Here is a 27,488-nt window from a genome sequence, read left to right as displayed (position 1 = left end):
TTACAAGGCAATCATCATCATCGATTGTGAAGATGTATTTCTTCGAAACCATATAGCCAAAGCAGCTACAAGCAGAGTCCTTAAAGGAAATGCAAGAAGCCAAAGGACCAAAATCCGATTGATATCGCTACGATTGTAGAGCTTTTGGTCAAATCCATGGGGAACTCTGATAGTCTTGGACGATGATCAAGTGGTACTGGAAAAATGGCCTCCATATTTCGAGGAAGTCGAGGTTTCAGATGGTGGGGATGACGATGTCGAGTTCATCACTGAGAAGCGGGGTGGGAATTGAGTCCGCCATTGTTGACTGTAGAGAAAACAAGAAACAGAACTGAGAGAAAGCGAGGGAGAGAATTTTGATTTTCAGGCAGAAGAAGCGGGTGAAGAAATGAATATGCCATATGACACGTGGCACGTTTCGTTAGCATGGAGACAACTTACCATTATTTTTTAGGTCAAATTAAATTTTAAACGGAAAAAAAAAAAAAAAGTTCGAAAAACTATTTATAATAATTTTATCAATTTTTAAGAAAATTTTAAATTGATCTATTAAATATAAATTTATTTTAGTTCATAAATTTTAAAGTAAAGGATTAAAGTCTAACATTAATAATTAGCAAATTAAAAATAAAAAATAAAAAAATAAAAAAGTTAACTTACCTCCAGTTATAGGCAGATCCAAAAGGATTTAAACATAAAAATAGAACCGAACGAATTATTTAAAGCGAACAAATATTTTAAAATTTGGCTTTTAAAAAAATTAAAATAAAATCCCTAACCGAAAGAAATTGGGCTCGGGATGGCTTAGAAGCTGGGCCCTCTAGTGGAACAACATACTATATTCCTCAGTGCAAAGCAACAAGCCCAGCCCAGTTGGAAATTAAAAAAGGTTATAGTTGTTGCCACCTCTTACTCTCATTAGGTCTAATTTGGTTTTCACAATAATATGGTACTAAATTGCTGTTTAATGTTGTTTTAAAAGAGGGGGGAAAAAAAAAGGTTGTTAGATTATTGTCAAGATCATGATTGCTCACCTAATTGTAAAAAAAATTAAAACAATAATTGAAGTTAAGTTCTACAACGAAACCTCTAACCTCCTGATCGAGGGTACATGTCAACTACTGTTGAGCTATACTCATTTTGGTGATATAATGTGAGTGTCCCACTTCGGTCGGAAAAGGGAACGATACATTCTTTACAAGGGTGTGGAAACCTGAGCTGTGAGGCTAAGAATGATAAGTAATGAGCTAAAGTGGAAGAATATCTATTAGCGGTGACTTAGGCTGTTACGAATAGTATCAGAGCTAGATACTATGTGGTGTGCTAACAAGCCCGTTGAGCCCTCAAGGAGATTGAATTGTGAGATTTCACATCAGTTGGAGAGGGAAACGAAACATTCCTTATAAGGTATGGAAACCTCTCTCTAGCAGACACATTTTAAACTCACAAGGCTAATGGCGACACGTAATAGACTAAAATAGACAATAACTACAGTGGTGGACTTGGACGGTCACATGTAATTAGTTTTGGCATATGCATTGAGATCAAGTCTCGATATTTAAACCAAAACTTACTGATCCAGTGCAGTTGAACTCAGCTCCTGGGTTCTGCAAAATTGCCTGCCTCTGGTGCGAGGACACTGACAGATGAAAAGTCTCTCCAGATCTCTGAAAAGTCTCCCACCACCTTTTGCATCATTCCTCTCGAAAGCTTTGCTTCAAGATGCAGAAACACTGAAAGAGATAGATGAAGAATTTCAGAGGTTGTGTGATTGTGTACAGAGAGGTAGCTGAAAAATATCACATGAATTATCTAACAACCAGTAGGTGAGAGGTGAGACACCTTCTTGCATTCTCTTGAACTATATTGGTACCCTTCATTTCTCATTATCTCCAACTCCATGGTACCAGCAAAGAACAGTTGCATCCTATGAGTTCAGTTGGTTGAAGCTTTTGATCCTGCAAAACTTCAAGCCATGGAAGTTAATACCTACAGTGATCTATCACACAAAATTCTTTTTCAAATGGAATGCTACTCGGCTCGACAGAAAAGAGTTGTACTCTTAGCACTTCTGATCTTTGCAACTTTCTATTCAACTGGTACGTGCTACAAGAAGAAAGATTTTTCCATTTTATTGGTCTGGTTATTGGTGTGTTGTAGCTGATGATTTTGTTTTTGGTTCTGTTAATCTTCTTCAGGGGCTTATGATCCATTGGATCCGAATGGAAACATAACAATCAAATGGGATGTAGTTTCTTGGACGCCAGATGGATATGTTGTAAGATAACAATCAGCAGCTTTTCCATCCCTCCCCTGTAACTAAAATTTGATTAGTACCTTTAAGTAGCTTTCCAGGATTATGAACAATGAATGAAGATTAAAGTTATTCATGAATGAAGATTGGATCACTGGCGTAAAGCTATTTCTCAATACCTGATCACCATACTGACCTTAGATCTTTTGTTTTTGAACTGTAACAGGCTGTAGTGACAATGAACAATTTTCAGATGTACCGCCATATCAATGCACCAGGATGGACCCTGGGCTGGTCATGGGCCAAGAAAGAAGTGATATGGTCTATGGTGGGAGCTCAGACAACAGAGCAAGGAGATTGTTCCAAGTTCAAAGGAAACGTACCTCATTGCTGCAAGAAAACCCCTATAGTTGTTGATTTGCTCCCCGGTGTTCCTTACAACCAGCAATTCTCCAATTGCTGCAAGGGTGGAGTGTTGGCTTCTTGGGGACAGGACCCAGTAGGTTCAGTCTCTGCCTTCCAGGTGAGTGTTGGACTAGCTGGCACTTCGAACAAAACGGTAAAGTTGCCGAAGAACTTCACTCTGCTCGGTCCAGGACCAGGCTACACATGTGGACCTGCAAAAGTTGTGCCTTCTACAGTCTTCCTTACTCCTGATCGCCGGAGGAAAACTCAAGCACTGAGTAAGCTTGTTGCTAATTTCATGTTGTGCTCCTTTCAGATAAAGCTCTTGAAGTTGATTTATGCTGCTTCTGATGCAGTGACATGGAATGTAACCTGCACTTACTCACAGTTTCTGGCCTCTAAGAACCCAACTTGCTGCGTATCACTCTCGACTTTCTACAATGATACGATCACTTCTTGCCCAACCTGTGCATGTGGCTGCCAGAACAAACACAATTGTATAAAGTAAGAGACTTCTTTCTCTGCCCCAGATGGTAACAAATGTGTTTCAGGATTCTCTCCACACACACATTTAGAAGTTAGAACATCAGATTATTAGAATAGAAATCTTTCTTGCTATACGTGAGATCCTACCTCGGTTGGGGAGGAGAACGAAACACCCTTTATAAGGGTATGGAAACCTCTCCCTAGCAGATGCATTTTAAAAACCTTGAGGGTGAGCCCGAAAGGAAAAGTCCAAATAGGAAAATATCTGCTAGCGGTGGGTTTGGACGAGTAACCTCATGTCAGATGTCTAATTTCCTGGCTTCGAACTCCAGCTTAGTTGCTGGTGACTATAACATCATCTTTTTTTTTTTTTTTTTTCTTTTAATCCCACTATGCAGGAGTAACTCAAAGCTACTGCACAAGGACGGAATAAATACTCCTAAAAAGGATAATACGCCTTTACTACAGTGCACCCATCACATGTGTCCTGTTCGAGTACACTGGCACGTAAAAATTAATTACAAGGATTACTGGCGTGTGAAGGTTGCTGTAACCAACTTCAACTACAGGATGAACTATACGCTATGGACACTGGCAGTGCAGCATCCAAATCTGAATAATGTAACTCAAGTCTTCAGTTTTGACTACAAACCCCTAGTTCCCTATGAATCCATTAGTGAGTACTAAAATTCTTGTGGTTTCAATGCAAATGTTTGGCTATTTCAGTCTTAATTGACATGAATGCACTACTTAATTCAATGTGCAGATGATACTGGCATGTTCTATGGCATGAAATTCTACAATGATCTATTAATGGAAGCAGGGCCATTTGGAAATGTGCAATCTGAAGTACTAATGAAGAAGGACAAGGATACATTTACCTTCAAGCAGGGTTGGGCCTTTCCTAGAAAAGTATACTTCAATGGCGACGAATGTCAGATGCCACCACCAGAATCATACCCATATCTACCCAACTCTGCTCCTGAAGGCTCCAGTGCAGTTAGCAAGTTGACCACCTCCTTGCTTTTGATAATCTGGCTTTTGTGGTGATCAGTGATCATTCGTTTCATTCTTGATGAACTTCAGAGAGCTATGCGCGTTCACACTTCAAAGGAGAATCTGCAAGACTACAACGAACACAGGTATGCAAACAGATATATTGGTCATAGAATACACACTCGGCAGATAAATCAATGTTTGTTCTTCAGAAGAAATTCAGTATAGACATGGTTCTGTTGTCCAAATTTTAGTTTTGATTTTGTAGTACATAGTCTGGTTATATAAATGAAATGACTCCATCATGTGTAAACTTGTAATAACCAAGAAATTATGCAAAAAAAACAGGCACTCTATGAAAATTTTGAACTGTCTCATGAGTTATTACACTGAGAGCGATAAATATCTTTTAATCATTATACAAATAAAATGATTGAACGTATAATATAACTATTTGTACAATACAATTCGCTCCAAATCTAAACAAGAAATGAAGTTGAGTCAAAGAACCCATCTACAAACAGAAACTAGCTCGTATTGCCTTTGATTTAAGCACCAGTAAATTCAACACCATTGACCAGATTGCCACAAGCTCATAGGAAATCATGTTAGACCAACCAATAGTGTTTGTTGTTCTCCGTGGGCATAACTTAGAGAGCAAAATTCAACAGTAATGCCAGAGATATTAACACTGTCGCAAGTAAAGACATAGCTGGTCTGGAACTGGCATTTGGCAAATAGGGATAGGCCTCTGGAGGTGGCATCACACAGTTATCACCATTGAAATAAACTCTTCTTGGAAAAGCCCAACCCTTGTCGAAAGTGAAAGTGTTTTGGTCTTTCCGGAATAGGAGCTCAGACTGCACATTACCAAGAGGGCCAGCTTGATTGAGCAGATCATTGTAGAACTTAACTCCCCATAACATAGCAGTATCATCTGCAAAACAGTACCAAATTTACCAACCACATAGTTGAGAAAATAAATTGCATAAAGCCGGTTCCTTCCAATCAAATGAGATGATCTGTCTATGTTATGCGGATAGATATTTCCAGAGAGAACTTACTTAGGTCACCATAGGGGCTCAACGACTTGTAGTTAAAGCTGAATAATTGAGTTATGTTATCAAAATTGGGATGCTGCGCCACAAGATTCCAGAGTGTGTAGTTCATTCTGTAATTGAAATTGGTGATTGTGATCTTCACCCTCCAATAGTCCTTGTAATTCAGCTTCACATGCCAATGGACTCGAATGGGACACATGTGGCTAGTACACTGAACCAGGGGTTCATAGTTGCCCGATTTATCAGGAGTTGATACCACTGAAGCTAAATGTGGAGAATCTGGACTGCCAAGAGATAATTTAAACAGAAATAGATTATTGAGTAGAGTATAATAGATTCAATCTTTCACCAACCACAAATACAATGTTGAAAGAAAAATAAATAACACAATGCCTGATGTACAACAAAAAGAAAACTTACTTCACACAGCTCCCAGAACCTGCCGTATTGTTTTGACATCCACAAGTGCAGGTTGGGCAGTTGACGATGGTATCATTGTAGAAGGAAGAGAGGGAAACACAACAAGTGGGTGTCTTCTGAGCAAGGAATTGAGAATAGGTGCATGTAACATTCCAAGTCACTGACATAGGACAAGCAAGGACAGATTCAATCAAATGTTGTTAACTGATGTTGATCTCTTGTATTCATGCTTACATGCAATTATAGTTACAACTTTCAATTAGTCAGATACCATGTCAAATTTAAAAATGATGAATTCATGATTGTTCGACAACCAACGAATTCAATATTAAACTTCAATTCGATCTATAAAATCTGAGACAGAAATACCACAGTTCATGCTGTTAATAAAATTCACATGCTTTTTGACAAAATTAGAATTCTACATTGAGCCTAAAAATTTAATGTGCAAATTTTCGGTAAGTTTACTTACTCAAAGCTTGAGTTACTCTTCTTTTATCTCCAGATATAAATTTGGTTGACTTCACAATCTTTGCTGGACCACAAGTATATCCAGGTCCCGGTGCTTTAAGAGTGAAGTTTTTGGGGAGTTTGACAGTTTTGTTACTCGTTCCTGCAGCACCAACACTGACTTGAAATGAGCTTGCTGCATTGGCTGGGTCTTGGGCCCAGGAGTTTATCACTCCACCCTTGCAACAATTTGCAATCTGCTGATTGTAAGGAGTTCCTGGCAATAGATCCACAACGGTTGGATCTTTCTTGCAGCAATGTGGAGTATTTCCTTTGAACCTTGAACAGTCTCCCTGTTCCGTTGTTTGGGCTCCCATCATGCTCCAAATCACTTCTTTCTTTGCCCATGTCCAGCCCAGTGTCCAACCTGGAGCTTGAATATGGCGGTATTGCTGGAAGTTGTACATTGTAACAACAGCCTGCCACCAAATAGATAACCGTTTAGATCAGGGAATCAATAGGAAAGAAGGCAAGTGAGCTACCAAACACTAGAGACAAATTACTATTGGAATAAAATTATCAAATACATATTTTATTAGGGCCTTTCGAATATAAGGAGTTTCTATCTTATAGCATACACCCATAAACGCTAAAGCTAGTGCTACACAAACAAATGATGGAGGTACTCATAAAATCTTCTTGATACATTTTGCACAAATAAAAGATTCATAGTCTAGTATTTCCCAGTTTTTAACTATTACATTCGTAAAAAGCTTTCTCAGAAAAACCAAAGAAGTGCAAAACTTATATGAAACTTACAACATAGCCATCCGGAGTCCAGCTCATAACATCCCATTTGATGGTGATGTTCCCGTTGGGATCAAGTGCATCATAGGCTTCTGCAAAGAGATCCAATGAAAACGATGAAAATCGAAGTTCCTCAGATAACTTTCCAAGTCACAGTTGCCTCTCATTCTTCTAATTTCAATTAAAATCAGCAGTAATGATAATAATAACTATGGATACGATGCGCCAAAGATTCCATACTAAAGAACTCGTTGACTTCTCAGGATAATAAGAAGCATCGCCAAATTCTTCCTAGATTCCACCATTTTCCCACATCCATTCATTAGTTCTCAATGTAACAAAACGGAATACTCACCTCCACATTTCAAATCGATCAATCAAGAAAAAAAAAAAAAAACATAAAATCATGTAACTAAGAAGAGTTTAACAGTTGAAGTACACATGATCTCCAAATATTTCCAACTATGAGATAGCCAGGATAGATTAATGAAAACGGATGATAAAACCACGTCCATTACGCAAATCTGGAGCCATCAATAAGTAAGTCAGTTTGAGTTCACTGACCTGTCGAAGTGAAACTGAAGCATGAAAGTAGAAAGAGAAGCAAGATGCCAAAGCCAGTAAGTTCGGCGACGGATCCAGTGGAAGAGAAGAGCCGAGACCTCATTTTCCCGATGCAGACTGAGCTGCAGACGACGTTCTGCAAATGGCTCAAGATCTGCACAGGAAAGTAGCCGTGTCGTGTGGAGAGAGAGAGAGAGAGAGAGAGTGGGAAGTATTCCACAAGAGTGTAAGCTTTATAACGATGAATCGTGAGAAATGAAGAAAATGACTTTATTGGCCGACTCAGTTTCTGATAGAAATACTTCCCGCCGTTGATTGCACAAATTCCAATTCTACCCCTTTGAACATTTTAATTTACCGAAATTTCAATTCCCCTGGATTTTTTTTTTAATTATTATTTAATCTCTCACTTAAAAATATTATGCTTTTCTTTTTAATTTCTTTACTATTTTCACCTTTAAAAAAAAATTAAAAGAAATTATAAAAAATATAATAAAAATTAATTTAAAGTAAATTAAAAAAATAAATAAAATAAGAAGTGATTATACATAAAAAGAAAGTGGGTTTCCTTGTTTAGAAGATTGGAATAAATGCTGTGATTCTAAAAGGGGAAAGGAAAAGAAAAAGCTGAAGGCTTCTGATAGGGTGGTAAATAGAGGTTGAGGGAGGGGCAAATGGGTAATTTTAAGGAAGGAAAATGAGTCAATAAGTGAGAGGAGGAGACAGCTGGGTGGGAGGTGGGGGCTTAGTGGAGAAATCACAAATTTATTGTATTTAGTGTCGGTGGAGGTTGGAATTGTGAGCATTTTGTTTGATTTTTGCGTTTGTTGCATTATATTTTTAATGTCCATTTGATACATTTTAATATGCAATAATTAAGTTTGTATGAATGTTGATCAAATAATAATAATAATAACTTTTATGAATCGCTATCTAATCAAACTATATTTTAATTTTATTGGTTGGATTATTTATTTATTTTAATTTAATTTTATGTCTAATTTATTAGTTAAATTATGAGTTTAGAAAATTAAAAAATTAAAAATTATTAGATTATTGAATTTAAAAAAAAAAATTGACTTTTTATTCCAGGGTTGTATTGATTAAAAGGCTGAAAGAAGTTTAAGGAGTTATTAAATAATAAAAATTAATTCTTATAATTTATTAGACAGAAAATTTAAACTTATAATTTAACCTAATTTATTTTTTTTATTAATTCAATACTCTATAAAAAAAAAATGACGAGATGTTCGTTGAAAACATGTCTTAACCGATTTGTTTGTTCTTATAAACAAATACAAAGATATAAACAAATACAAAGATATAATAGCGTAAGAAGAGATGGTAAAGGTTGGAATATAAAAATTAAAATGCATATTTTGGTTGGTAGACCAATTTATATATTTATATATAGAAATATATATGATCATCTTTCTATTTCTCTCCATCTAATGACAAAATTCTCTTTAATTGATTATAAATTTAAATATAATTGAGATTTGGCCTGATGTGGGTTTCCTTTCTTTTTCCTTTTTATTTATATATATATATTTCCTGGTTCATTTAATTAGTGGAGACTATGATTTGCCGACACTCCTGTGGGCAATGTTTGAGAAATATGCTAGTTAGCAAATTTTATTTGATTATTATTGGATTTTTTTTATTATTATTATTTTTTTTTGTGTGAAATATATATAGCCTTATACCATACATCCTCATGCCTGACTGCACGTTACATCATAGCAGCACAAAAAGAAATGAAAGTAGAAACCCGATTGGGTGTTCTTGCACACCTAACATCCTGCAAGAAAATGCCTATGACTCGAAAACAAAGTAAGAGACTGAATTTGTAATGCGCTTGACAGACTCTTTCATTTGAACTTTCAAGACTCAAGTCAAGGTTTTAGCGGTTTAGAAAGATTGCAGGGCGTTGAATCCTAACTAAGAATCTCGAAAGGACTTTTGAAACTTACTTTACTACAACGGGGCGTTAGGTTGACAGGGTGCCCCGGTTCGAAGGCTTGAAGGACTGGTGAACAATATACGAATTCATTTTCCAAATCTGTTTCATCAAATAGTTCTATAAAAACTAATCCAAACGACATTTAGAATGCTCTGTTCGACTTTCTACAACTATGTCTACCATTATAAGGTAATGGGATTGACTCAAATGGCTAAAACAAAACAGATGGCATTGAAGCTTTGCAGTATAATCTATAGGCTAAAACAAACAAATTGGTTGGCCTATAAGTCAAAGTTGGCAACCTTCTGCGTCCAATTGCTTCCTCAAGGAGAAGCATTCTTAATAAAACGAGCTTAAATGCACAGTAAATCGCATCCCATTGAAGCAATTATCATCGAGAAATGAAGACATTCAAACAAGGTATGATATGCAGGGAATTTGATCTGAATGCCTCACTGCAGACAATACACATTATGTCAGTCTTTCCATGGTTATATCTGTAAAACAGCAATAGTCCGAGGGGTGGAGGACACAAGGCCAATCTTGTTCAACAAAAACATTATGAACCCATTTGTAGATCTCATATCCATTAAGAGGGATCCATTAAGAGGGAAACGAAAACTGTAAGGCTGACGGGAATACGTAACGGTCAAAGCAGACAATATCAGCTAGCAATAGACTTTGACGGTTACAAATGGTATCAAAGTCAGACACCGGGCGGTGTGCCAATGAGGACGCTGGCCCCCCAAGAGAGGTGGATTGTTAGATCCACCCCAATTGGAGAAGGGAACCAAATCAGTTGGAGAGGAGAACAAAACATTTCTGATAAGGGTGTGAAAACCTCTCACCGGTATACGTGTGAAGTTGACAATGACACATAACGGGCCAAATCAGATAATATCTACTACCCATGGCAAAGAGAAAATTTATAAATGAAGAACCAACTATGTTTCAAAAAGAACATGTTTATCAGTTTCAGTTTATCAAATATGAACAAGCAGTGCCCTTCATTTAACATTCCGTAGATAGATACTATGGCCAGAATAAGAGAAAATTAAAAACAATACAGTCTTCTTAAGTTAAAATTTCCTAAACAAACCTGGAACTTCGATCCACCAATGTCCAACATAATGGCATGGCATGTCAGAGCTGCCATTGCCCCCGCATTGTTTCAGCTCAGGGCTAAGACAAAGAAAAAACCTCTTATTTCTCTGCAGATCATATAATGAAGGGTTGGAGGGGCGGAGGCAAAAGAAAACAGAGGACATTATGAAAAAGAATTTATCAAGTTTCAGAACAAACATTATTATCATAATCAAAATGCTCTACGCATTGTTCTTTTTGGCTTCTTGACAAAACTCAATCGAATTTGCTTCAGTCGTCTCCTCTTCCTTGCCATTTTCTCTGGCAACGTCTCCCTCTTCTTCTCAACCTTCTTTACCTTTGGCTTCTTTGCATACCTTGGCTCAACCTGATAAGCTTTTGGAGTGACTGGAACTCCCCGTTTCTGAGCTTCATTAAAGAGTGAATTTGCTCGGTCCAGACGATTATGGGCACAGAGTTTCCCCATCAGTAGATCATATGTCTTAATGCCAGGCTCACACCCATCCTTCTTCATCTTCGCAAAAACAATCAGGGCATGATCAATCCTCTCGATCCCACACAAAATCTTCAGAAACTCATAATAAGCCTTCTTATCAAGTGCATCAGCATATCCCGCAGACCTCATCCTGTCAATCATTTCATCCCCTTCTCCCGTCCTGGCCGCTTGATACAAACTTTTGATCAAAATAAGGAACGTTTCAGCGTTAGGATGACATCCCCACTCCCCCATTCGATGAAACAAATTTAGTGCATCCGTAGTTTTCCTAATCTTGCACAGATTATTAATCAGTACATTGAAAGTTTCCACGTTTCTTGGAACCCCACGACAATCCATTTCCACCAGAATTTCCTCAGCCTCAGATTGAAGCTTAAATGGATCTTTTTTCCTACAAAGCTTGCAAACACAATCAAGCAGAGCATTGTAGGCCGTTGTCCCTAACTCAAACCCTCCCCTATACATCTCACCTGCCAGCCTTTTCGCTTCATCGAATTTCTCATCGACGCACCATCCTTTGATCAGAGCATCGCAAATTGCTTCGTCTGGGAAAAATTCGTGCGCTAAGTCTTTGACCATCTTCTCAGCATGGCTCGCGTAGCCGTTTTCACAAAGCTTCTCCACCACCATCCTAATCGACTCTTTATCCCTCTTAAATCCATAATTCTTCTCCATTGTCTCGAAAAATGATAACAACTTTGTGGGTCGTCCAGCACGAGCGAACCGATCAATAGTCGACCGCAGGGTTTTAGCCCCACTGATCCCTGAACCCTTCGCAAGAACTTCGTGAATCGAATTGAAATCCTTTCTACGACCAAAATAATCAACGAAATACGATATAGTCTCATCCGTGTGATGAAAATCAGGATTCGATATTAACCACTCGTTAAACCCTAACACAGTTCGACCAGCTTCCGAGGAGAGATTGAGCGTATTGAGAACTAACTCCGGATTCGGTTTAACATGCGAAAAGATAAGCTGAAGGCGCTTCGTAATGGGAAGAGGATCCAAATCGGGGTCTTTAAGAAGCTCGGCCGCAAGCGACTGCGATGATTGATCCACATCATTCTCACCGGACTCGGAAAAGAACGAATGAGAAAGCGAGAGTTGGGATAGATAAGAACACCCCAATGCCGGTCCTTGACGACGGAAATGGTGGAAAACAGAGGTCAAATCTCGACGTAAAACAACGCTCTTCGAAGCTTCATTCAAAGAACTTGAGGACGACGAGGCAGATAAATACGAAGATGATGAAAGAGACCGAATGAAAAACCTTCTGAGATGCAGATACGGTAATGGCGGCATCGTGAAGGACGATGAACTCTGAGAAGAGAAGAAAGATGGAACTCGCCTTAGGAAGAAGCTCGTTGGTGGGAGCTGGAGCAAGACGAAAACCTAAGGGACTGGCAAATGCTCAGTCATTGGGCTGGGCCGATGATTCATAATGGATAACAAATATTTGGGCTTTTATAAACATGTGCTTGCAGGATGGGCCCATTACAATTAATAGATATCCGGATGGTGTGAAACTACCATTTTGTCCTTGAATGAAAAATATTATTAAGAAAATTAATATTTTAAATTTAAAAAATGAAACCATTTAAATATTGGATTAAAATGGTATGTATATATATTGCTTTAATAAATCTCTATTTTTTTAATTAAAAATTAGTCAAATAATTATAAAATAAAAAATCATAATCAGATAATCGAGCCAAAAATAAATAATAATAATAATAAACCAACAAAAAAAAATCAAAGTAGTTAGAACCATTAGATAGGATTATTACTTCAATTAGGAGGTTTCAGTTGGATAAATTTCAGTGATTAAATAATAAATTATAATTCATTTGTTGACTCTATCATATTATGCATTTGGCATAAAAATGGATCCGTTCTCTGGGAACCTATATATATAATATATATATATATATATATATATATATATCAAAAGCGTCAAAATTTGAAGTTATTATTAACCCAGCGGAGGAAGGGAGGGAGATTCGTGGCCTTGTTTTAATTGCCCCAAAGAGCGAAGGTTTATATATATACATGAATGAGGTATAAGCGGGTCCTCCTCCTTCATCAAAATTGTCAAAATTTTTGAAGTTATTTTTGGAGCAGTGGAGATCCAAGGCCTTATTTTAATGGCCCCAAAGAGCGAAGGTTGAAAAAAATTTCAGGTTTCTGTTCTTCTATGATAATTTCGCATCATTTTCAAAGTTTTAACCAGAAGAAACTCAATAATTTCTTCAATATTCTCTCTTACATAACCACATTTTCTTCTATTCTATTACACATACATCGCCAAATATTTGCATGTATGGAGCTTCATAGCCTCACACCTGAAAATCCCACTTAATCATATCCCAGATGAAGGCCTTTATAATCCCCCTGCTTTCGTTTTTCCCGGCAAAGGGGATTTTCCCTCGCGTTTCTCTTGCTTAGCCCACTACTTGGTTTCTTTGTGGGGAAGGGTCTAGCCATGAGGTGGGAAAGGGTCCAGCCACTCTCTAGACAGGGCCAAGATGGAGCTCTGGGAGAGATGTCTGGGCCCGGTAAGCGGTGGGGTCTTAGTTGTAACGCCATTAACGATGGAAGGTATCTCTATGTTTTTGGGGGCTATGGCAAAGACAACTGCCAGACTAACCATGTGCACGTCTTTGACACTGGTACGAAGCTTTTCTTCTACTTTTCTCTTCTTTTTTTGTCGATCTTATGGGGATTCATGTCTGTAATGGGTTTTGGAATAAAGATCTGAAGGAAATTACATGTTCTTCATTTTGTTCTACCCCTTTTGATCAATTGATTGATTATGCGTTTGATTATGTTCATTGTATTGGAAGTGATGGGGTAAGTGGGTAACTTAGATTGCTGGTTTGCAGCAAAACAAACATGGAGTCAGCCTGTGATAAAAGGAAGCCCACCCACTCCAAGGGACAGTCATACCTGTACCACAATTGGTGACAATCTTTTTGTGTTTGGGGGTACTGATGGGGTGAGCCCTCTTAAGGATTTGCATATACTGGACACTTGTAAGTTAACTTTCTTCACTTTATCTCTGAGAATCAAAGGATCTGTTGTAGTTTTGAAATGCTTAATGTTGGAATGCAGCTATAAATGGTACTAAATGATTTGCATAATGCTTTGCTTCTAGCTTTGCATACATGGATTTGTCCAAGTTTAAGAGGCGAGGGGCCAGAGGCTCGAGAGGGTCATAGCGCAACGCTCGTTGGCAAACGATTGTTCGTGTTTGGTGGTTGTGGAAAATCTATCAGCAATAATGATGAAGTGTACTACAATGATCTCTACATATTGAATACAGGTAGACTAATGCAAATACCAATTTGTTTGGCTGGCTGGTAAAACGTGTTTGATTGGTTACCAATATTGATTTTCTCCTTGTATAAGGCTTGGGGGAAGCCTAGAGAAGACAATATCTGCTAGCGGTGGGATTGGTGGTGTTAAGCGTGTGCCAGCGAGGACGCTGGGTCCCCAAGTGGGTGGATTGTGAGATCCCACATTGGTTGGAGAGAGGAACGAAGCATTTCTTATAAGGGTATGGAAGCCTTTCCTGCTAATGGTGGGCTTGAGCCGTTACATCTTCTTTTTGCCTCAACCAAAAGAATATATTATGAAGTGCTTAAGCTTTTCTTTATGCACATTCGCTGCTGTACTATGATCTTAATTGCGATGTTTTTTCTATGTTTTTAGAGACATTTGTTTGGAAAGGAGCTACAACATCTGGGACTCCGCCATCTCCACGCGACAGCCATACTTGCTCATCCTGGAATAATAAAGTTATAGTGATCGGTGGCGAAGATGCGCACGACTATTATTTGTCAGACGTTCACATCCTTGACACAGGTCACCTTGATGTTCAGGAAATATATTCTGTATCTCATATATACAAACCTCCTGACAATCCTTTTGGTGTTTTATTATAGATACTCTAGTGTGGACAGAGTTGAACACTTCAGGACAATTATTAACGCCTCGTGCTGGTCATACAACCATCACTTTTGGAAAGAGATTGTTTGTTTTTGGGGGATTTACCGACGCTCAAAACCTATATAACGACCTCTATATGCTCGATATTGGTATGTCGTTAACTCCTCAATTGCTCCCCTAAAAGGAAAATGAGCTAATCTGTAATGCTATAATGTTGATCTTGATCATTTGGTTAAAATCTAGGTGTTGGTTTCTTTAAGCCTCTAATTTGTACTTTCATTTTGATTTACCGTCGATACTCGATATAGAAACCGGTGTATGGACGAAGATCACAACTACGGGTGATGGACCTTGTGCTAGATTTTCAGTGGCTGGAGAGTGTTTAGATCCTTACAAAGTTGGCGTGCTTGCTCTTTTAGGCGGTTGCAATAAGAGTCTCGAGGCTCTCGATGATATGTATTACTTGTTCACAGGTTTATACTCGTTATTTTCTTACTCGTTCACAGGCTCTCGATGATTCACGGGTCGTAAATAGTCTCTCTGTAATTTTGTTTTTCAGGACTTGCAAGGGAAAGTGAGAAGAAACCAGAGAAGTTGTCTTTGAGAAAGCAATTGAAGTTGAAATGTCAAGAACAGAATCCAAATGCTATTCATGGAAGAGCTGTGGTTCAAAATGGAATTAGTACTGATTTGTTCCCACCCATCCCTGTGCAAGCCTATGAGGTTCCATGTAAGTACCTTCTTAATATCCCATGTAAGTACCTATGAGGTAGCCATGATTGCTCGTGGCCCGTATAATTTCGGCCTGGCATAGCGAATAGATTGCGTAAATAGAACTTTTTAAGGTGATTACAGTGTTAATATTACCCCACAAACAAGAGAGGATGCTGATAGAATCAAAGAAACACTTGCCAAGAAAGAAACCCTTGAAGTCGAACATGAACGAGAGCCCTCGATCCCTGAAGACGAGATTAAAATCGTCCAAAACACAAAAATAAACTTTAATAGATAGTTATTAGTTATGGATTTGATGGGGGTATGATTCTGATTAAACTCTGGTGGCATGTTGTTGTCCTACAATGCAGACAAACATGATGTTCCTTTGAATCAATCTCAGCATCTTCAAGGAAAGAAAAGTTTTCGAGCCAAAGTTACGGAAACCATACCGAATGGATACATAATTGAAACCGTCATCGACGGGAGACCTCTGCGTGGAATATTGTTTTCCAACAGACCAATCCCTACTAACTTTGCTCATCATAGCACTAATAGGTCAGAATGATGGCTAAAACAGTTCGTTTTTATTCACGTTCGCTTGTCGATCTCTTCCTTCTGGGAGTATTATGGTTTAAACTCGAAATTCTGAAATCAGGAAGAGGACTTTTGGTGATATTGGCACAGTATCGAATGGCGATCACAGCATCAAGTCAAAGACTTCTCGATCGACCGAGGAAGATGAAGTAGATAATGGACACGAGGAGGGTAGTAATGTAAAGGCATCTACTGTGCACGAACCCGAGATGGCTGTCACTTCGACTATGCTCGTAACAGAGCCAGCATCATCAGCTGCTTCACTACCATCTACTAAGGTAACACCATCCTTTCTCGTTTCCTTTTCCTTTTCTTTTGTTCATTGTTAAGCTAATCGTACCCCGTTCTAAGAGAGGGACATTTGCGCGCGTTTCCATTTCGTTAATCGTACCCTGTTCTAAAAGAGGAAAATGAGCGACCGTAAACGATTAAAAAACGAAGCCCCAGTTGGCAGAAATACACGCAAGACTACAAATACCAAAGTTACTAGAAAGAGTACACCGAGTGAGCATAGTCGACCTAGAGGTCAGATGTTCAAATCTATCTACTCCACGCGTTGTTGAACTCACAAGTAGAGACAAAAAATTTTAAGGCTGACCTCCACCCCTCCGAAAAATCTATGATTCCGCTCAAACCATAGCCTCCCTAGAGAAGCTACTACTGTCTGGAATGACTTTCTAGGGGTTTAAAAAAGGATTTCTTTTCAATTTGCAGGTGAGTTTGAGTCCCCAATTTCCTCCTTTGAGTCTAAATAGTATTCCAATGCACGTTGCAATGGATATCGATGTTCAAATTTCTCGAGACACGAAAACAAGCGATGCCCTGGATTCCATGGCAGACATTCAGAAACAAAGTATTCCAGCACCAGCTTCAGACAAAACTATTTCCTTTTTTCCTGACCAAGGTATAAACAGTTCTAGATGTCGTGGTCTTTATGCCGCCTTGTCTTTCTAAACTACGAGCAGAAAATCGAAGTCGTTGTGAGTCCTGCCCCCTCGCCAGGCCTCGGAATGTATAGTTTGCTTATGTAATGTCGTGTCTAGAAATTGTCAGAATGTACTGACTGTCGATTTGTGTTTTTTTAATCAGATGACCGAAGACCAGCTGCTGCTTTCGGGGAGACGATTGAAGTTTCAAAATGGTTGTGGAAACGATGAACGAGCGACGAAATACACTTGTGACTATAACCATTATGCACAAAACCCCTGTAGCCATGTACATTCATAGGAGCGCACAGATGCACACTAGGAAACTGCTGTGATCTTACCATCTTCTAACACATCTACATCATATCATGTCGAATCCTTTCATTGATCTTGTGCTGATTCGAGTCGTGCACATAACACTAGTCTGTCCATTTGAATCAGCCACTCGCTCGGTCCTTCGTCACAGCCTCTTACAGACTGTCATTCTCGTTCGAGGAGGAAACAACCGTCGTTAAGCTAGCTTTGCTCACTTTCAGCACGTTCTAGTTGCATCCTCTTGTGTCCATGGAAAGATTAGTCCTAGGGAGAAGTAGATAGGTATTATGTAATGCCATCAAGAATTTAGCCCTGTAGGGGGTGTGTATGTAGGTGTATGTACGGTTCGATTTTTTTTAGTAGAGTTGAGAGATCGAACCATTGGATTGGTTCGGTTCGATTTTTTTATTTCTCGAGTTTTGATATCATACCTCATTCTCATGTTTAATTATATTTCTCGCGAATTTATAATTTAAATAGCAAAAATTTCACTTTTTATACTTCAAACAAAATTACTATTTCGAATAACTTTAAAAAAAAAATTAGTTTTTATTTTTTTAAATTATTTAAAAACTTGAAAGATCCAAATTTGACAATTTATTTCTTTTAGAAAATAAAATATTTTCAAAATATTTAATTCTCAATTATTTTAGAAACTTTGAAAATCTACAATAATATCATAAATATAAAGCATAATTTATTATTATTTTTTTTTTTATCAACAAACTGATTAGAAACTCGAAATTATTAAATAATTAAATAATAAAAATGACATTTAATTTTGAGAAGTATATAAACTAATTTGTTAAATAGGATTTTTTATCCAAAAAAAATAAAATATAATAAAAATAACCGACAAAAAAATATCCGTTACATTCATGTGATTGTTTCTTTATTGATAATTATAGTTTAGATGTTTAGGCTGGCTTGGTTGGCGAGCGAGGGAGTCGACTGCTTCTTTATTCTTACGTTTCCAATTGGGAGGGAACGTGGAATAGAATCTCTTCTGTTACTCTGTGAAAGAATCAGATAGAGAAGGAGCCTGAGCCTAGGGTTGGCGCCACCACTTTCCCACGCTCTTCTACTCTGTTTTTGTCCAAAACCCTAATACTCTATCGAGTTTCAAGGCCACAATCTTGGGTTTTTTTTCTTTTTTTTTTTCCCTTGTGTTAATCTCAGGACTTAACGATTACGTGATCGCAGCCTCGAATTTGAATCTCAATTGATGCGGTTAGTGGTTCAGAACTTGTTTATTGCCAATGAGTTGTGTTGCTTTTCCTCAAGGCTTCGTTTGATTCGTTTTCTCCCGCTGTGTGTCGTTTTGCGAGATGGAAGTGAGGGGAAGTTGGTAATTTAGCTCTGTAATTCTTAGTGTATACTGGTTGATGGGTTTGTGAGAATTGGTGCGTTCTTCTGTTTTTGATGATATTCATGGAAAGGGGAGCTTTGTGGTAGATGCATTGTTAGCTTTTACATAGTTCTGTTTCCAGTTCGAGGTAACGTGTTCCGTCGATTGTGGTTATTAGGCTAGAGAATTGACCCGGAACATGGCATTTTTGTTTAGTTATGGTGATTTTACCTAGCCCAGTTAATGATTAGTTGTTGTTATAATAGATGATAAAATCGGGGAGCTTAAGCGTAGAATAGAGATAGTTCCATGATGCATGGGATTAAAATTGGGTTTGGACGAGTTCACTGTTTGTATGCATTTTTGGCAGGTATCAACTGATGTACTTTCTTAATGAGTGTTGATCTTTCATTTTCTCTCTTGCCTGACAGGATGCTTTATCGGTGGCTTGAGTTAAAGAATGTGCATGTGCCATTGTGGCTCTTGTGATAAAATTTACCATTGTAGAACAGTCAAATTCTAGTTTTATAGGATTTGAGATGTATGGTCAACCAAATTATGGTTCTCAGTTCGGGCAGGGTCCTCAGAAGCCATGGCCACCTGCATACCAACAGCGTGCAGTAGCACCTCCTCCGCCTCCTCCTCCTACCTCATATATTCAACCAGGCCCTCCAATCCCATCACGTCCTATAACTCAACAACCACCGGCACCTCAACTCCAGGCTGGGCAACCTCTTCATTTGTCTCAGTCTGGTTCCCATGGTCCACCCCCACCTCCCCTTTGTCAGCGCCCATCCATTCAAGTTCTATCTGGTGGGATCACAAATATCCATCAAACATATTTTCACACGTTTCCACCAGTCCGTGGAAGCACACAAGTTTCTCAATTTAACTCAAATGCTCAGCAGAATGTACAACTTTCACACTCTGGAGTTCAGAACACGCATCACGTTCTACCTCCACCACCGCGGCTACCACCGCCGCCACCACGCCCTCTTCATGCTCCTAGTCCGGATTTAATACGGCCTCCGCAGTTTTCTACTACAGTACCTCTTCATCCTCGTTCCCAAGGACAAACATTGTATGGAGTTCGAATTAATCCACCGTTGCAACAAGGTGGTTTGCAGATCTTTCCCTCTATCCCACAACATCCCTCAACATCCAATTTTCCTACTCCCCCTTCTTTTGGAGGACTCATGCAATCAAATCTTGGAGAATCTCATTTGCTTCCAGTGGCTCCTCCGCCACCACCATCCTCTCCACCACCTATTCCACCTTCTCCCCCTCCTCCCACCTCGCCGTCTTCTTCAATTCCAAACTCAGATTCCTCCAACTTGTTGTGCCAGATTGAAGTCGATCCTAGTTCTACCATTCACTGTAGTAAAAGGTTAAAGGCATTTGAAAATGATCCAGTAGTCCCATCTCCCAGTCATTTAGGGGATAATAGGCCCAAGCATGACAAACACAGAAATTTAGAGGGTGGTATTGGCCTCATGATGGGTTCTAAAGTTGACAATGAGATATTGTCAGACAAAGATTATGTGCAGGTTCTTCCTCCATCTCCACCTAAGCCAAAAGATGATAGAATTGTCAGGAAAATAGAAGTCTTATGTCAGCTCATTGCTAGTAATGGTTCCAGTTTTGAAGACGCAACTCGTCACAAGGAATTTGGGAATCCAGAGTTTCAATTTTTATTTGGTGGTGAACCGGGAAGTGAATCTGCAATTGGCCATGAATATTTCCTGTGGATGAAGAAGAAATATAGCTTGGCTTGCAAAAATAAAGAAATGAAAGAAAAATCTCCATCGAGATCTTTAAGCATTGAACCACAATCTGAGTATTTGACAGTGTCAGCAGCATCCATTTCACCTGCAAACTCTGACATGGAGATGGGAGGTTAGTCTTAGTGTTGACAATTCTCTCTCTATGCAGTAACGTTTTACATTGGTGCTGAGTTTATTAATCAGTTTTCTGGGTTATTTTTTTCCCCTTTAACATACACCAGCAGGACCTATGACCATAAGAGCTTATTAATTTAGAGACAACCAGGGTGAAATATATGATGCCAAAGCAGTTATCTGTGGATCACGGGGATTTTATAAAACTTACTATTATATTCATCATATGAAAATATTATCATAAGACCATACGAGCTTTTGTTTCTTGAAGTATACAGCTCATATGCTTCTATTTAATTTTCGGTTTTAAATACCCCATCCATTCAACTCAAGAGCACCTTCAGGATATAACATATGCACGTACATATGTACGTAAGTACATACATGCATACTTTATATATAATATAAGAATCCCATTTCTATGCTATTCTGATCTTAGTCATTATTGAAAATATTTCTATTACCTTTGTAAATACAAGTCTCATCCTCGTATGTTTCTTTATATCTGATATATACTATTTTAAGAGTTTTCAGTTTTCTGTGAAGAAATATCTCCAATTTAAGTTGATGGCTTTGTTTTTTTATTGAATTTTGAGCCAAAACTTTGTCCAGTTGGTCGATGAAAAGAACTTTGAGGGAAATAATTATGACGGCGTTTACTTGTACCTTGAGCTTTGTTAATGCTTAACGTGAGTACCTTTTAGCGACGGGAATACTGATTTTTTCCGTCTTTTTTTTTTGTGGGTGATTTCTTACTGGTGGCTTCAAGATGACATCACCCCAGCTGCTAGAGGAGAGGAAACTGGTCGCTTAGTTCAAATTCAAAGCTACAAGAGAAAATCAAGAAAAGAGGAGCATGATGTAAAGGATCAGTTACAAGGACCTGAAGATTTACAAAGATGTAGCCGAGAAAAAGAGAAAGAAGCTGAAGGTACGCCCTTCTATTTTTGTATTTCTTGTTGAATAGATTCATGAATAGTGCCACAATCACACTTTTTCGAGGCTCACAAAACAAGCCAACTCAATCTTAGATTACCAATGACACAAATGACCTATCTCGCAGCTTGTACTCCTGTTTTTGAAAAATGGTTTTAGAAAAGGAGGTTTGAGAAAGTTTTGGAAAGCGATTTTTAGAAATCATTTTGAGAAAGTAAATGATATGCGCCAGCAAGCAATATGAGACAACAACAACACTAATAACATGTAACCCGGGTAGAAAGATTTGACAACTAGCGCATCCCTATAGTACATTACGAGGCAAATTACCTTTAAGCATGGGTATACATCAACAGTGAATGAAAGGAAAGTAAAAAATTTTGAATGGGGTTAGGCTATGGGCAACATACTCAGGACAAGCATGATTGTGGTACATGGTAGATTTTATTTTGTGATACATGGTTATTATTGAAATGAATTCTTTTCGTATTTGAAGGAACTTGAAAGGAAACATTTTTTGATGACTTGAATGATCACTTAATAATGAAACAAGAATTATGTTTTTTTTGCTGCATCATCTTTTACAAAAACGCATGCCAAGACAGACAATCTTTTCTTCATCTGTTAGGGTTCCACTGTGGGTGATAGATAAGAGGTTATGACATCTTTAAGCAGGGCGGTCTATTTAATTAAAAAGTTGCGTTTACTTGCTGTTGAAAATTTTGAACAGTGTAAAGCTGTGATTTGGATATCAAGCATAGTATTTTTTGCGGTGTTTGCTATAGTATTTGAACCAGAGAGTTAAATTAATTTGCAGGAATTTTGTAGTTTGTCAGATATGGTCACGTAAATAAACCCAATGACTCTGATTTGCTATCCTGGTCCTTCAAAGTTCCATTGATTTCAGAATACGCAAAAGTTTTCCTTCAAGGTTTTTGATTTATGGATTCTTTATGAAGTTCGTTTCTTTTATGGTATTTACTCATGTAGAGATGGCATTACTGCCTTTTCATCTTCATTTTTGTATGTTTGAATAAGTATCTGTCTCTCCTTTTGAAGATGGAGGGCCGAAACTTCTGCTTGGCCATGAAAAATCTGTCAGCGTTGCAGCTTGTCAAGTTCACATTCCTGTCAGAATTTCTGCTGGACTTTCTGAACCGCCTTTAGGAAACAATTTTGAGAGTTCTGTTACGTGCTCGCAAAATGGCAAAAATCTATCTGGTGAAGTTGCAGCTTTTGAAGCCACTAATTCTAGTCAGTCTGCTGCACTTGTTGCAGGTGGCAGCCCGTTTAGACTTATACAGGACTATTCTTCGGATGAAAATTCAGAAAGCGATGAGGAATCACACCTTAAAGATGTCCGGTTTGTTGCTGCCTCACCTTCAACTCCAGTATCTTCCAAGACTTCAGACAAAGACACTGATCAACTGACTAATCTTGGATCAAAAGGTTCTTGCCAGGTTGAACTGAGTTATGCTCCAACTTGTGAATACTCCATGCCTGAATCTGGTGCTCATTTCCTCTCAGAACCACCAAAGTTGGTTTTTGATGCCAATGAGGCAAATGTCAGAAAGACAGGGAATGAACAGAGTTGCAACAACCAACGGAATCAAATTGGTACTAGCACCAGTCCTAAGTCTTTGGATGCATTGAATGGTCGTAGTGTTGATGTTGTCCAGGATACTGACAAGTTACGAAAAGAAAATGATGAGGAAAAGGTGAAGTTGGGATCATCTCCTGTAAAAATAGATGAATTTGGAAGATTAGTTAGAGAAGGTGGCAGTGATAGTGATTCAGATGATTCACTCTATATAAGGAGACATAAGAATAGAAGAGCTAGAAGTAGTAGCGAAAGTCGTTCTCCTGTCGATAGAAGGAGGGGACGAAGGAGTCCATGGAGAAGAAGGGAGAGGCGAAGCCGCTCTCGCAGGTAACAATTTTTTTTCACGTGTACATTGTTGCTTAAAATATAAGTTAAGTTACTCATTCTCGTTAAAGAATAATTTAGCCTACGCAATTATGTCAAATTAGACATGCACTTGATTCACTAGCTTTTCAGATTATCACTAATTGGAATTTTACTCTTTGATTGTTTCAGTTGGTCTCCTCGTAACCAAAGAGGCAGAGGCAGAAGCAGAAGCAGAAGCAGAAGCAGGTCTCCTGTCAGCAGACGTACAAATCAATTTAATAATGAGAATATGAGACGGGATAAGGGTATGATACGGAAATGCTTTGACTTTCAGCGCGGTAGGTGCTATAGAGGAGCATCTTGTCGCTATGTGCACCATGAACCCAGCAAGAACGATGGATCAAGACTTCAAAGGAGCAAACATCATGATGTTCACCCAACTTCAAAGAATATAGGAAGTAGAGAAGACACTATGAACGCGTCTAGGGACATATCAGATCTTGGGCATATTAAAGTTGAGATTCAGGAGTGCATCCAGCATAGTGTGTCCCCAAAGCATGATGCTCATGCTTGGAATACTGATAGTCCCACTCGCGATGTGAATAGATGTCAGAGTTCTAGAGATGGAACTAGCTTAGTTGAAGAGGATTTAATAAATTCAAAACCAGCAGGGGCTGTCCACATTCATGTTAACAATAATGGTCAAGAAACAGAGAAGTCTTATGAGCAATGTTCAGTTGTGGCCTCCTCACAATGCATGAGCAATGCTGATACTGAGAAATTCTCTGGTGATATTTCCACAAGCATGCTGACTTCTGCGGAGAATTCTGTGGCTCAGCAATCCAACATGCTTGTTTCAGAGCTTCTAACTGCTAATAGCTACTCACGCCCGATGGATGGTTCTTTTGTCTCCAATTTATTACCTGATCAAGTAACTGTGCTTACCACCAATAAAGCTCCTGAGTGTGAACTTTTTCCGGATAAAACTTCATCCATCAATGAACAGTTTGATGCCAGTTCTGCTAGTCAGCCACCTACGACCTCACAATTTTTATCGGAGTCTCCAGTACCGAAACAATTTTCTGCTACTGCTCCAGGTTGTGCTAATGACGATGCCCATTCTCTTAGAGCGCTGCCTCCTCCCCCTCCTCTGCTTCCTCACATGATTTCACATGTCACTAGTGCTGAGGTTCCAATTTCTGCCCCATATAGTTTTGTGTCACAAAATGCATCTTTTCCTTCTAAATCTTCGCTGCCAGGAGATTTTCATCCTCATCAAGATTTTGTATCCATCCAACCATCTAATGACCACAGTACCCCTTTACTGCCACCGAGACGGTTGTATGATTCAGCATTGGCTCCTACAACGACCAAAGATGGTATGCCAATGCAATTTCATCAGAGTAATTTGTCTCAAGGAAGTGATCTAGGTTCTCAGTCTGTTATGAAATCCCAGCCATTGGAGTTGCATTCTCATTCAAAGATTGGTGAGTCCCCATTACAGGAGCCTTGTAGAGCTCCAATGCATATGGATGAAATTAGATCTATTACCCCAGTTGCAACCAATCGACCTAGTCTACCATTTGGATTCCCGAGCTTTTCGAACGAAGAAAACTTTGGGCGAACTTCTGTGGAGATGAATTCTTCAAGTTTTTTTCCTCGGCGAAACTTCAATGACCAATCTATGCCCTTTACAGATGCAAATAGAATGCAATTTTCTGATGACAATTTCCCTCCTAGTGAGTTTCGAAGTTCATTTTCACAGTTTCATCCTTATTCGCGGTTTCAACAGCCATTTTATGCCTCACAACCTGCTCATGATGGTTTCTTACGCGACTCAAGTCAGATTGGTACTATGTCTCGACATTATCTCGATCCTTCAATCAGGAACCATCCATCTTTGCCCCCTGATTTTCGGGGTTTGGGAGTTACCACTTATCATAATCCTTATGCGTCTACTTTTGAGAAACCACTCAGCTCCACCTACAGTTCTAACATTTTGAACTTTGGAAATGATGCACCTAGTGGTGATATACGCGATTCTACTTTCAATGCGAGCAATGCTCGAGTTGATGGGCAAGGTGCTAATTATGTTGGATCAAGACTGACAACTGCGTCACCAAACTCTACCAAACCTTTGGGGAAACTCTTGCCCAGCCCAGGTGGTGATCAGTATGATCCACTCTTTGACAGCATGGAGCCATCATCACCTATAATTAAGAAATCCGATCGTGGTCAAAAGCTGGAAAAAACAAGAGAATCTCATATGACGACAAGACTTGGTAGTTCCCATAAATTACTAGATGTGGAGGAGAACAACAAGCATAAGGAAGTTGTTGCTGTGGCTTCAACTACTTCGCTAGATAATGATGAATTTGGGGAGACAGCTGATGCAGAAGCTGGTGCTGTTGAGGATGACTTTGATGATGAAGCAAACTTATCAGGAGAGATTGAAATTGATCAGGTTAAGTCCTCCGAGAAGAGCAAGAAATCCAAAGGTTCTAGGTCCCTTAGGCTTTTCAGGATTGCTATTGCCGATTTTGTTAAGGAAATTCTAAAACCGTCATGGAGACAGGGCAACATGAGCAAAGAAGCTTTTAAGACAATCGTCAAAAAGACTGTTGACAAGGTATCTGGAGCTATGAAGAGTCACCAAATACCCAAGTCTCAAGCAAAGATAAATCGATACATTGATTCATCACAGCAAAAACTTACCAAGCTTGTTATGGTGAGCTATGAACTATTAACTTGGCAATCAACCTTATGGCCTATTTGTGATTTGTGCCTACTGGAGAGGGTTTTGTTGCTGCGCTCGATATATCGTCATCTCTTTTTTAAAAAAATTATATTCCATTTGTTTATTTTTCGCTCTCATGTTATTTGTTCTATATTTCAAGCATTAATACTGTCCTTATGCGTTATGCAGGGTTATGTTGACAAGTACGTTAAGTCATAGAACAAGATGGAAACTCCATTTTCAATGTGGTGGACTAGGAGAGCAACGTTATTAAGGTTGTTCCTCCCCTTTTCACGTGGATATAAGGAATTATGCATTTATCTCGAACATCTGCAGGGGATGGATAGGTGATATATCCAGCGTTCGTAAAATGTCGGTCAGAGTTAAGTCATGGTCTTGTGGATACTGGAGAAATAATGAAGCTTAAGATATGTTGAGCATCGTGGCCGCTCCAAAATATCGTGTATGTATTTTGTTTTCCTGAAATATTTTGTATCCTTTTTACACTTTCTAGTTATATAATTGATGCAGTAAATGTTTGAATATGATCGTTTGTGGGATTTTTTTCCTTTCAAAATTGTAGTGTAAAGTTATTACAAAAACACTGCTGTTTGTATTAGCACCGAAACACATTTGCTTTATACTTTCTGCAGATTAACTCAAGTAGGATGCATATATATGTTCAAAATTTTGGATTAGCTTGGCTCATGTCTGTATATGCCCTTGTGCTGACTGCTTGAGAAATAGATTCTGGGCCTTGTTTTTGGAACCCTTATCTTTTATCTGCTGCATTTTGATCATGTAATGAAAGGAAAAGAGTTGGACAAGCCTCTGAATTTTTTAGTCTTCGACTTTGGCTGTCTATTTGTTGGAGAATCCTGAAGAGAAATGGAAACTTAAGAGAGTTATGGTATTTGTGGATGAGATTTGACTACCCTGTTGATGTCTTTTAAGGCACAGAGCCACGAGGCCCACAATAATCTTGTTTACGGTTCGAGAATAAATAGGTTTAGGAGAAAGAATATGTTATATCTCGTGAAATCATAGAAGGGTCTCGTGAAATCATAGAAGGGTAGCAGCTTTCCAGCGAATTTTGATTAACTCATGTTGATTTAAAATACCGGAAGATTATAAATAATAATGAGTCTTGG

General features: G+C 38.6%; 5 protein-coding genes across 7 annotated transcripts; 3 read left to right on the top strand and 2 right to left on the bottom strand.

Moving 5' to 3' along the window:
- Positions 1–1,741: 1,741 nt before the first annotated feature.
- On the top strand, positions 1,742–4,458 carry LOC111440817 (COBRA-like protein 4). The gene is made up of 7 exons (XM_023077619.1): positions 1,742–1,833; positions 1,911–2,099; positions 2,199–2,278; positions 2,481–2,937; positions 3,016–3,163; positions 3,544–3,821; positions 3,912–4,458. Exons 2-7 carry the CDS (start codon positions 1,976–1,978, stop codon positions 4,193–4,195), a joined length of 1,371 nt encoding a protein of 456 aa, XP_022933387.1. The 5' UTR covers positions 1,742–1,833; positions 1,911–1,975; the 3' UTR covers positions 4,196–4,458.
- Positions 4,459–4,479: 21 nt separating this feature from the next.
- On the bottom strand, positions 4,480–7,661 carry LOC111440818 (protein COBRA-like). The gene is made up of 6 exons (XM_023077621.1): positions 7,444–7,661; positions 6,892–6,971; positions 6,095–6,551; positions 5,623–5,782; positions 5,206–5,486; positions 4,480–5,078 (listed from the first exon to the last, which is right to left on the bottom strand). The coding sequence occupies exons 1-6, from the start codon at positions 7,544–7,546 to the stop codon at positions 4,792–4,794; spliced, it is 1,368 nt and encodes a 455-aa protein (XP_022933389.1). The 5' UTR covers positions 7,547–7,661; the 3' UTR covers positions 4,480–4,791.
- Positions 7,662–10,460: 2,799 nt separating this feature from the next.
- LOC111440816 (pentatricopeptide repeat-containing protein PNM1, mitochondrial-like) lies at positions 10,461–12,397 on the bottom strand. The gene has a single exon (XM_023077618.1). The coding sequence runs from the start codon at positions 12,309–12,311 to the stop codon at positions 10,722–10,724; it is 1,590 nt and encodes a 529-aa protein (XP_022933386.1). The 5' UTR covers positions 12,312–12,397; the 3' UTR covers positions 10,461–10,721.
- Positions 12,398–12,993: 596 nt separating this feature from the next.
- LOC111440813 (RING finger protein B-like) lies at positions 12,994–17,917 on the top strand. 2 transcript variants are annotated; one of them, XM_023077614.1, is made up of 12 exons: positions 12,994–13,189; positions 13,380–13,678; positions 13,892–14,041; positions 14,164–14,331; positions 14,721–14,873; positions 14,954–15,106; positions 15,266–15,430; positions 15,517–15,687; positions 16,043–16,229; positions 16,330–16,546; positions 16,983–17,172; positions 17,358–17,917. In XM_023077614.1, exons 2-12 carry the CDS (start codon positions 13,492–13,494, stop codon positions 17,423–17,425), a joined length of 1,809 nt encoding a protein of 602 aa, XP_022933382.1. In that variant the 5' UTR covers positions 12,994–13,189; positions 13,380–13,491; the 3' UTR covers positions 17,426–17,917. The 2 variants fall into 2 exon arrangements, with proteins under 2 accessions (XP_022933382.1, XP_022933383.1); XM_023077615.1 differs by lacking the exons at positions 12,994–13,189; positions 13,380–13,678 and having other exon boundaries at positions 13,964–14,041; positions 14,121–14,331.
- Positions 17,918–18,425: 508 nt separating this feature from the next.
- Positions 18,426–27,025, top strand: LOC111437543. Of its 2 annotated transcripts, none has more exons than XM_023075555.1 (6): positions 18,426–18,739; positions 19,289–20,753; positions 21,525–21,686; positions 22,751–23,621; positions 23,790–26,328; positions 26,527–27,025. In XM_023075555.1, exons 2-6 carry the CDS (start codon positions 19,397–19,399, stop codon positions 26,554–26,556), a joined length of 4,959 nt encoding a protein of 1,652 aa, XP_022931323.1. In that variant the 5' UTR covers positions 18,426–18,739; positions 19,289–19,396; the 3' UTR covers positions 26,557–27,025. The 2 variants fall into 2 exon arrangements, with proteins under 2 accessions (XP_022931323.1, XP_022931325.1); XM_023075557.1 differs by having other exon boundaries at positions 18,426–19,005.
- The last annotated feature ends 463 nt before the right edge of the window (positions 27,026–27,488 follow it).

Source organism: Cucurbita moschata, unplaced genomic scaffold, assembly GCF_002738365.1.
Source record: "Cucurbita moschata cultivar Rifu unplaced genomic scaffold, Cmos_1.0 Cmo_Scf00003, whole genome shotgun sequence".
Taxonomy (NCBI): domain Eukaryota; kingdom Viridiplantae; phylum Streptophyta; class Magnoliopsida; order Cucurbitales; family Cucurbitaceae; genus Cucurbita; species Cucurbita moschata.
This window is presented reverse-complemented; position numbering and strand designations above follow the sequence as displayed.